The 11,494-nt window shown below is 30.9% G+C and overlaps 1 protein-coding gene across 1 annotated transcript; it reads left to right on the forward strand.

The window, feature by feature from the left end:
- Positions 1 to 694: 694 nt before the first annotated feature.
- Positions 695 to 6,290, forward strand: LOC132718331 (protein white-like; the record flags this gene model as incomplete). Its single annotated transcript, XM_060702035.1, has 5 exons — positions 695 to 772; positions 1,139 to 1,244; positions 1,627 to 1,727; positions 2,387 to 2,475; positions 2,793 to 6,290. Coding segments are annotated over 5 exons (479 nt in total), but the record flags the coding sequence as incomplete, so codon positions are not given.
- Between the last annotated feature and the right edge of the window lie 5,204 nt (positions 6,291 to 11,494).

An 11,494-nucleotide genomic window follows, 5' to 3' on the forward strand; every position in this document is an offset into this window, starting at 1 on the left:
GGGGGCGGGGTAGGGGCAGGGGGCCCAACCAAGTGATACATCTGTGCCCCCCTTCTGTGTTTTTCGAGGGGGGGGGGGGGTTGAAGGGGGGGGGGGCAGTCCATCTCATCGCCAAGAAAAATGTTCGACTTGTGAGAGGCTTAAAATGACCCCAGGTCAATCATACAGTAACGTGTAACCAACGCTGAAAATCATTTGACTCTTTCTCAATCCATTGAGAACTTGCAGCACTTTGAAATCAATTTTGATTGAAAAAATTAACGCAAAATAGTGATTTTTTGGTAATCTTGAGATGTCCCCTCGTTGCCATGGTAACAGAAATTTTAAGTCTGAGCATGTTGTTGCAAAGGCAATGGTCCAGTCAAGATGTGCCAAGTTTGTTTAGTATTGAAAAAGTTTTTATAGTTTTATAGCAAAATGAACTTGTAACATGAAAACAGCCATTTTTTTACAAAATGCTCATGAAATAATGGGTTAATATACCAGATAATCTTTGCATTCCATATCCTGCTTCTACAATACAATCATTAAAACTTATTATCATTATTTAAGCACGAAAACTTGCATTATTAAGTTTGCGTGTAAACAGAACGTTTTATTTGTACTTGTATAATCTTTGTTCTTTTTTATTCCGGAGTTTTACTTCAGGACATATATTGAAGGTATTCATTTGTGTTTTAATGTTTTTTTCCAGGATTGTATGCCACGTTCGAGGCTTTTTTGATGTTCACAGGAGTGATGCTTCTAGTCGCTAACACTTCAGTCTCTTTCGGTGAGTTAAAACGGTTTGTCCCTCTTTTATTGGAGCATAAAGTGACCAGAAACCAAGTGTGATCTCATTATCGATTTCAACATTCTAGAAATGCATCTCAGATGCGCAATCCAGGGCCATCATGGCCCTTTTGTTGTATCACGTGATTTGTTGTGATATTTTCTATTCTTAATTTTTTTAAAGCTATAACATGTTCTTTTACTTTATATACAAACAACATTAATATCTAGGAAGATGAAAATGACTGATATTTAATACTGAATGGTATTTTACAACAATCACAGACTTTTACCTTAAATACGTATTTTTTTGAAAAACTCAAAAACTTCGATCTTTTGTGACTTGGACAATTTGTTTTAATTTCAGGTTACATTGTATCGGCAGCCGCGAACTCAGTTACCACCGCCTTGGCCATCGCCCCGCCTATGATGATACCACTGCTTATGTTTGGCGGCTTCTTTCTCAACTCCGAGTAAGTTTGGTCTTCTTCAGTTTTAAAGGCCCATTATGCCCGCAAAAAACGTTTTTTTATATTAATTTTTTAAAGATTTTTTATATTTTGTGTTCTTCTGTTGCTTCCAAAACATTAATCATTGGTCAATTATGTTAATTATGATTTGTTTCTATTGTTTTCTGGGAAGTGTTACAGTTATAGTGATTTAGTATTTTGTATGGAAGTCATAATACTACTTTGTTTACATTGTGCTACTTTCATGACTAATATTTTCACATTTAGCACTACTTTCTTCGGATATGGCGAATTTTCAGACTTTATTTCGTTTGACAGAGTACTGTTGAATTTTTGTGAATAAAAATCAAGTGTTTCTATTTCATTGTTGTTTCTTTTTTTCCAGCTCTATACCTGTGTACTTTATTTGGTTGGAATATCTGTCCTGGTTCAAGTATGCGAACGAGCTTCTTTCTGTAAACCAGTGGGATAACATAGATTCTATAGGTAAGAAACTTCATCAAAACGGTTTTTATCATTTTCATGCATAAATTAATAAATAGTTTTGTTTTACAATTAAGAAATTATAGCGTAACGTGTGTAACTCCTAGGTTTATAATATGAAAGATATTTTTGGACATAATTTCCCTATTAAGAAGCAAGTATATAATGAGCACAATTTTAAAGAAGCCATCTTAAGTAAAAATCTTCAAAAAATCATCGTAAGAAAATGATGCTGTGTGCATTGTCAGAAGTAACATCCAATTTTAGTCCGATCTATTGCTAATGCCATGGCGTCCATGGCCATTTTTTAACATAAGCAATTCTATTTTTTTAATTCTTAAATGACTGCCTTCATTCTTTTAACACAACACTCCTCTGGACAAGACCTTTGACATTGACTCATTAATGACATAGACCTTGAAGGTCAAATTATTTAAATTTCTCATTTTTTTACTTAGGATCTAATTTTGCTATTTTGTAAAAAAAACAAACGGGTCGACTTCTTCATACATAAAAATGAAAAAGCCGCGTTACTTTTTACAATTTAGAATAAAAAGAAAAAATACACAAAACAATACCGACAGCGGCAGTGACGTTTTGTTTTTCTTGATGTCATTTCCTGGTATGATCTTTATTTTTTCTACGTATTTTCTTTTTTTCAGACTGTGAGAATAGTACTTCATCAGGATCACAAAACCCGTGTCTGTATAAATCCGGCGAACAAGTGATTAACTACCTCAATTTTGATAAGGTAAGACTATTTAACATTTGATAACGTATGGACAATTAATATTTGATACTGTGGACATTTAACATTTTATTGCATAATGAGTGGATGAAGGAGGGGGGCAAAGTTAACATTGTTATAATTGTTATATTTCAAGCATAACACTGTTGCATTTTTTTTTTAATTTCTTTCTCATCGCCTAAGTATAGTTATCATTACTTTAAACCAAATTAGAATAATTAATTCTAAAACATAATATTTGTTATTTTTATTGTACACTTTATACATTGTACCACATTTGATAAATTAATTTTATATATCATTTTTACGTTTTATTTCAGGACAATCTTTGGTTGGATGTTGGCTGTCTGTTTGCCATGCTGGTGGCTTACAGATTGGTGGCATATATAATACTTCTGATTAAGGCTAGGAAGTCAAAACAATAGACAACCATACCAAAAAGAGACGCTTAGATTCAAAGGGACGTAATTAGTGTTTGTTTAGCCATTTGTTTTGTGTGGCAGTTGTCGCCCTTGTAATACATTATAAATGATAAATATCACGTACAGATCTTGTTACATGTATAAATTTGTTTTAAATTTGATGTATAATCTAGAAAAAGGACTTGGTAGTTTTTTTACCATATATTTTAAACGAGACATTTTATAAAATCCAATAAATGCGAGGAGGAATATAGTTCAAACCAAACTTACTCATATGCTTGTGAATAAAACGTTATTATTAATTATTGAGTATTGACCTGAAGAGTCAGAATTCTAATGAAATAAAACATAAGAATATTAACAATGAACTTTGAATTTTAATACTAAATACAAAAGATTATTATAATTGTGTTTCACTAGAGTGAGGTCACTATGGAAATGAAATGAATTTAATCGTTTTTTTGTCATTGAAAATAATGATTTAGGACCCAGTAAAACAATTCACAGGGTAAAGTGAAACATTGTTTTTGTTATCAATATTCAAGCTGGCTTTCTGAAAGTCATTATTTTACCCCAAGTGCCTGCTTTTACCTAACATATGTCTTTTAGTGACTTTTAAAGCAGCATGCCTCCAGATTTGTGCTCATTCTCATAAAAACATTTGAAATGTATATAAAACTAAATAATTGTCAAATAAACAAAGAAATGTCATTTACACATTGCAAACAGCACTTGAAAACTACGAAAATTGACAAAAAATAAATCAGAATATGCAAAATTAGCCCTTAATACGTTAGTCACGCAGTAGAAATATGGTGAAAAAATACCTAAAAATCAGTCATAGATTACATATAACATGAATTCATTTCTTGAATTGTGAATATTTTTACTTTTCTTATTATCTTAGTACATTGTTCTCAAGATTAAATTTCTTGAAATAGTTTGGCTCATCTGGAAGCATGCAGCTTTAAACTATCAAAACTGGAATTTAACCATAATTATGATCACGGCTCGCTATAGTGGAAATATTATAGTCACAGGGGTTTTGTTGTTATTGAGTTATTCAGGTTTAACAAGAATATTCTGCTATTATTTTCCTTTGAGTTTATGAGAATAAAATGTGAAAGACAATCATAAATATGTATCCCTAAATTTGTTAAAAAAAGGTATAAAATATATTGTGTATGGTAAATCTTACTTCACGTAAAAGAAGAAACAGTTACATCTTTCCTCTCACTATTCTAAATACTCTAATGTTTGTTTAAAAACAACACATACAGTCTTGTTTTTTACATTATGTTGATAAAAAATCGAAAGTGTTTCATATAGTTAATATATGTAAAGTTAATTAAGCTAGCATAAGACACTTACAATCTACAAAAATTGCATTAAAAGTTTCAAAATATGCAATAATAGTCTAACTTTTAAAAAGCCTTGTAAAAGTTAATAAATCACTTAATTCAGTCAAATTGTGTATGCAACATGAAAAAACGAAAAAACAAAAAATGATATATGGATCGTGACCATACTTTTCTTAAAGTCTAAATATTTTTTTGTTTTTGTGTGTAAAATTGGATTTTTTTATATTTTCTTCGCCTGTGTGATAGTGCAGCGCTTTGAAGATATTCGCCAACAAATTTAAAGTGACTCCACTGAAGGTTTTTGACATGACTTGACTGGAAATATTTCTTTTGAGATTATTTCTTCATTTGATGTAGATAAATACTAATAATTTTTGTGCAAAATATCAGATGATTAGCTCGCTCCGTTTTTTCCAGAATAATTCTTATAATTTAGTGAAAAAAGACCCAAACGCTTTTCACTCAAATCGAACTGGGAATAGTACAAACATATGATTTTCAATATATTTCTTGTATAATTTTTGCTTATATTTTATTTATATTTCTGTTTTAAGTGCTAATGTTTATCTATGTGAAAATAAACTTTTATTTTTAAGGCTTTTAAACATCAGTAAAGTTCCTTTAAGAGTTTTAGCCTATGTTATAAATTAATGTAATGTTGTTAAATGAATACTTAATATTGTTGTTATTGTTGTGATTAAAATGTTTCTGTTTACCAGTAAATGATTTTGTGTAATTTAAGCGTTTTAACATGTGGTGTGATTGGCAGAATATGACAAAGTTTTGGCGTCTATTAGCCCTTACAATGGGACCAATACGTAAACAAATGGTTTCAACAAATTGGTCTCAAAACAAGGAAATTAGTTTTTTGTTGTATTATGATGTTTTATGTAATATTTTGTTATATTGTTAAAACTACTATCATTGCAATGAAAGAATGAAAATGAAATTCTATCCTATTTAGAGCTCGAACTATCTAATAGGTCAGAGGTATTCTAGAGTTTGTAACATTGTTTACACCATCAGTACATGTATGTACATATTTTGCAAGCTGTATTTAATTAAAGAAAACAAATGTGTATTTTTATAAATGTAACGTTACAACCACTGATTTATATACTTATTTTACACCAATTTATCTATCTAATTAAGGTTTTGGCCTTAACTTGACTTGCCATTATTCCATATATTTTATTATAAAATATTTATCACTAATCAAAATACAGTTGTATAGTTTATTTATTTATATAAACACATATTAAAAGCACTACACTATAAAGAAGGAAAACTTTTTTTTGCCTATCTTTGTATTTATTAATATAGATCTGTACGGTTCGCAATAACACTTTCATTATAGACATATTATGCCTCAGAAATCCATATTTTTATAACTCTAAGCAAATATCAAACATGTGTTTAATAATGTTTTAATAGTGGATTAAGAGCATGTGAGATCTTTTACACGTGAAGTAAGTAGCGTTGGTTGTGCTGAAATGTCATAAAAGTTGCCAAATGTGAGCAAAGTAGTTTTTTGACTTCCATACAAAATACTAATTCACTACTTATATCCATTGCGAACAGATCTATAAGAGCAAAAGAAATTCTAGTATATGGCAAATTAGTATTATTTTTTAACTGTATCTAGATACAAACAAATGAAAACAATTTTTTTGAGAAATAATAATGCTTGTATTTCTCAGGTATAATGGGCCTTTAAAGGAAGAATTGTTATGTCCAGATGTCCATATTGGATATTTAGCCTCGGTTTTGTTATTGCTAATAAGTTGTTTATGTTATATTTTTTTATTTTTGTTCTGTTTTTGTTTTATTTGTGTGAGATCTACCGTTAAACGGTCTTTACCTTTTTTAACATTTGAAGCGTTCAAGGAACAGAGATCAAATTCTGAGATAAATAAAAACAACACCGAAGTGTATTTAATGCAGTATTAGAGATATATTGTTAAATAGTATAACTTCAAAGTATGTTGTTCCAGCAGTTGTTATTTTTTGTAAATAAAATCTATTTTGAGATTTATGTCTTATTTGTTTTTTACATTTTCAGCAGTTTTTTTAACTCGTTTGGCAACACATTTATTTTGTATTATTACATTTGGCCCAGAAATAACGTCCATTTTCACTAAAAGTGAAAATAGTTTTGTTTCGATAACATATGATTCCAGCGTCCGAGTAAACTGCACCCAGCACATTTGCAGCCTGCAAATGACGAAGAAATGAAAATAAATTATTATCATATACCAAATTTATTTTGACTTAATTTTGTTTAACTGTTCTTTAGTGAGGTCAATCCATAAATGTTGCATACAGAACGCGATTAATATCTCTCGAATGATAGTTTAATGTATGTAATTTCATATGGTCGTAAAGTAAATGGTCAAAGATCATTTTGCGAGCTAAGCTAAAAGAAACTTAACAAAAAACGATACTCATTTTTTTTACATTCCTTGTTAATACATAATAACCCATAATTGAACCTTTTTCATCTTTATGTCCTTTTATGCAAATCTCAACGGTATTGCTTTAATTTAGCTAAGCACTAATCCTAAAATTATACGGACAAGTTTAATTAAAAATAGATATAATTGACGTTCATCTCCTGAAATACAAAAGATTCCGTGATAGTAAAGCGCATTTTTTACGATTTTGATAAGAAATGAAATCATAGATTATACTGTAACATGAAATCTGCCATGTTTTGTAACACGGTTAATGATAGATCATTATAGGCTATGTTTGACATAGTTCAGGTCGCATTGTCAGTCGCCCGGATGACTGATCATCTTAAAAGTACTTTTTTCAATTGAAGATTCCTATATTATTTTAAACAAGAATTTGTAACAGAGTTACCAACGTTCCCCGCCCCGGGAGTTTTATATGAAGCATAAAATTGTGCTATTTCAAAAGATTGAGGTATGGATCTCAGGACATTCAGTCCTTAATTATGATCAATGCTAGATCTGCAAATGTAACAATAAATTTGTTAAAAAAATAAAATGAAACATGGAATTTAAAAATCTATCATGTTAAACTTTGACCTCTACGTGTGACCTTGACCTTGGAGGTAGAGGAGCAGGTGTTGTGCATGACATAACGTCTTATTATTGAGACTATTTTTTTTTTTTTTTTTTTTTTTTTTTTTTTTTTTTTTTTTTTTTTTTTTTTTTTTTTTTTTTTTTTTTGTGCCAAGTATTTTTTCAAAATCCCTTAATCTATGAAGAAGTAATGGATGGGACAAAAATATACCAAATAACAGACTCTGTTAACCTTTGACTCTAAGTGTGACATTGACCTTAAAAGAGTTAGGGGTGCAGGTGTTGTACCTGACATATCGGGTTATTATTGTGACTTTTTGTGCAAAGTTATTTCAAAAATCCTTGAACTATGAAGAAGTTCTAGATTGGACACAAAAATATACCCTATAACAGACTATGGTCAATTTTTGAAACCTCTAAGTGTGACCTTGACCGTTGGAGGTAGGGGATTGTGGTAGGGTAGGGTAGGTGTTGCGCATGACACATCCTCTTATTAAAGTAACTTATTTGTGCAAAGTATTTTTCAAAATCCTTTGATCTATGAAAAAGTTTTAGGACCGGGACAAAAAATATACCCTGTAAACAGACTTATGTAAGTATTTGACCTCCCAGTGTGAGGACCTTGACCTTGGAGGTAGGTGACCGGTTTTTTGCGCATGACACATTATCTGATTATTATTGTGAAACAATTATGGCAAGTATTTTACAAAATCCATTCATAGATAAGAAAGTTATGGACCGGAACACGACATATACCCTCAAATAGACAATGTTGACCTTGAATGAGCAAGTACAACCTTGACCCTGGAGGTAGGGGTCTGGTTGTTGCGCATGACACATCGCCTTATTATAATAAACATTTGTGCCAAGTTATTTCAAATTCCTTTCATAAATGAGTTATGGACCGGACACGAAAGTGTGACGGACAGACGGACAGACGGTCGGACGGATGGAGCCTATTTCTATATCCCCCTTTTTTCTTCGAAAAGGCGGGGGACAATAAGCATTCAATCGATTAAGCAGCAGCAACAGCAACAACAGCAACAGCAACAAAATTAATTAAGCACAGAAGGCGCTGAATTTGTTTGGGTCTCAGAATGTCAGAAAGGTAAAGGTTGTGAGATTATAAACCAATTTGTTTGTAAAGTGTCAACAAATTCTGTTCCAAGTGTTGTAAATATAGTAAATACGCTATAAGACTTATTGCAACACTGATATTCAATTCAATGTTTATTTGGCTTAATCAATTATAAAACAAACAACAACAAAAAACATGAGTTGCCTGAACTGGGGTTTGAACAATGGACCTCTCACTACTTAAGCGAGCATGTAAACCACTCGACCACAGGGAGTAAAAAGATAATAGTCTAAAGAATACCATATTATTCTTAATTAGAGTTTGTAACCCTTATAAATTTGTTCACGGTATACCTGTTGTTTAACACTGAGGTAAATGGAGCTGAATGTAAGCATATATAACTATAAGAATAACACAATATAAGAAATCTTCGACCAATCGGGAACTATTTGTTCGTTACGAAAATTAATGCGCCTGTCTTTTGACAATTTTTACGCAGTGATCTCCCCTCTGCTTCAAAAAGTTTGGACTACTTTCGGTATTTGCAAACTAGAACACCAGGTTCTGAAATTTCGCTACCATTATTTGTTTGGTCTGACGACCCAAACAAATAAAAACAATGAAGTAAAATGTATCAGACGTAACGATCTTGATTCAATCAAGCGTGAAGCAATTACCGTTTTTTATAAATGTACCATGAAGTTATTATATAGCCTGTTAATTTTATAACCTGTTGTTTATAAATTACGTTTTATCGTAAGAATATGTTGATTTACTAAATATTTCTTTTTCTGATTAGAGTGAACTATCAGGATAACTACAGATATGACAGGGTAATGGGTTCAGGTCAGTTAGTTCAGGAGAAATCAGATAAATGAACGCGAATCTTTTTTTGAAATTTAGGCATGGTTATTACAGATGAATAGGCACATCTTCCTTAATTAATAGAACAAATGACAGATAATGAACACTGGTGTTCGCGTATTTAATATCGGTCATATTTTCACTAAACATCACTTATTCCGTCCACATGATTTATGAACTGAAAAAAAAAAATGACAAATAAAACATAACTAACTTTTTGATTGACTTACCTTTTATAAGTACAAAAACGGAAAGTACATTTGAATTGTTATACTTTGACACGTGAAACAGTGATTACACATGGCAGACTTTCTTTAGTTAAAATTTCAACTTTATATACACATGTGCATTTTTCAAACCGTAAACATTTTTTTCCAACGATATTATAGAGCACTAACATAAACGAAGATCCAACAATTTGGTACATGTATTCACGTGAAGGTACATTCGGTTTGAAATAAAGGTTATATTAAATTGTAGTGCTATTAGCCTGATTTCACGAAGTACTTTGAAAATGCTATTTCTTTTTATATCTATTTCGAAACATAATTTTGAAGAATCAAGGATGTAACCACCTTGGACAATAGTGGCGTTTAAATAAACTATGATACTGCACGTTTGTAACGTCGCTTTTCATTGGATAATCGTGATGTTTATAAAATCTGCATACCCGGATGCAGTCGAGTTATGAATTAATATTTTGATTCCTTTATAAATAAAGTTTGCAGTATTATAAATTCTAAATTATATTCTAATTATAAAATTATTGACAACTCACATGGCCGTTTATAAACGGTTGTTTGGTCTAAACATATTTATTTAAGCTCGATTGCGAAACAAGTTCTTGCAACTTATATTAATCACTTTCGAGTCCGCTTCCTGGAACCAACCAGTACTGGTGTCATATGGAGAAACATGGTCGTGACCCGAGTAGGGCTCGAACCCATGATCTCTGGGTTGAGAGGCAGACACCTTAACCACTAGGCCACCGCTCCCCTTAAAACGGTTGTTTGCACAAATAAACCTTGCATGGCTACTCGTTTTATAACCTAGTATAATTACATGTATGTCATCAATTGTTTATATATACGGCCATTTAACCTGTTAAATATTTTAAACTAGTAAATGATATCCTGAAAATGTGTTATTGAAGAGATGAATATTTACTTCTTAAGTAAGGTCAAACTTGAGTTCTAGTTTGTTTAAATAATGGTCTTAGACCGTTTTAGTGCCTTTTACGTCACGAAAATAGCGCTAAATGTAAAATCATATGTCGTTAAAGAAGCAAAATGTAGACAAAAGAGTATTTTGACTCCCATACACTACACTAAATCAATTTAAGTGTACAGATTGTCAAAAAGCAACAGAAAAAGATGACAGTTCAGGTCATTGGCCAATGAGTAACTTATTTAATTTTGTTTAAAAAATAAAAGATTGAGACTTTCATTTTTTATTTTAACAACAAAACGTGTGTCACATCACATGGGAAATAACAATGATATTGATAGGCTCAGATATGTATGATTTTTATTAAAAATACATGTATAAAATATTTCATGCCTATTTATTATAAACATAGAAGGCCTCTATGGTTTTTTATTCGGGAAAGGAATATACATACATTATTAAATAATATAGTTAAAAGCTAAGAAAAAAACTTCACATACGGAAGTACAGTAAAAAAAAACCAACTTTACAAGTTTTCGAGTTAAAAACAATAGAGAAATTTAACTCCAATGTTTCTTTGTAAAGGGTTTAAAGTCTTACTGACACAATTTTAATCTGAAATTTTCAAATACTTAAATAGGTTATTCATATTGAAAAAACATTCTGCTGGTCAAGAATACAGATTATATTCAATTATGGTGAACAGTAAAACAATTTTCGTTATAACAATAATTTTTTCAAAAAATATAATCTTGTATTTTCCCCTTCTTCCGTTTGTCCATCAATTCTAGGAAATTAGAGTTAAAAAGGACGTCAATTTGGTGTGGTTTAGGATATAATTTGTTCTTATGAACGACGCCATTTCCTTTCGCCGTTACAGAATAAGTTTGTTAATTCCTACGGTATTATAAGAAAATAGTTACGGGATAACAAAGATGTTTAATTTCCACGAAACGTTGATAAACTTATGTTAACCATTTATAAATATAGGTGGAATATGGAAGAATATGCAAGAAAATTATCTGACAATTTTCCGGTTCAGATCGGAATATCGTTTAGTCTCGACCAACATCTCAATAG

The sequence above is a fragment of the Ruditapes philippinarum genome, unplaced genomic scaffold (genome assembly GCF_026571515.1).
Source record: "Ruditapes philippinarum isolate M1 unplaced genomic scaffold, ASM2657151v2 ctg17793_1_1_1_1, whole genome shotgun sequence".
Lineage (NCBI taxonomy): Eukaryota > Metazoa > Mollusca > Bivalvia > Venerida > Veneridae > Ruditapes > Ruditapes philippinarum.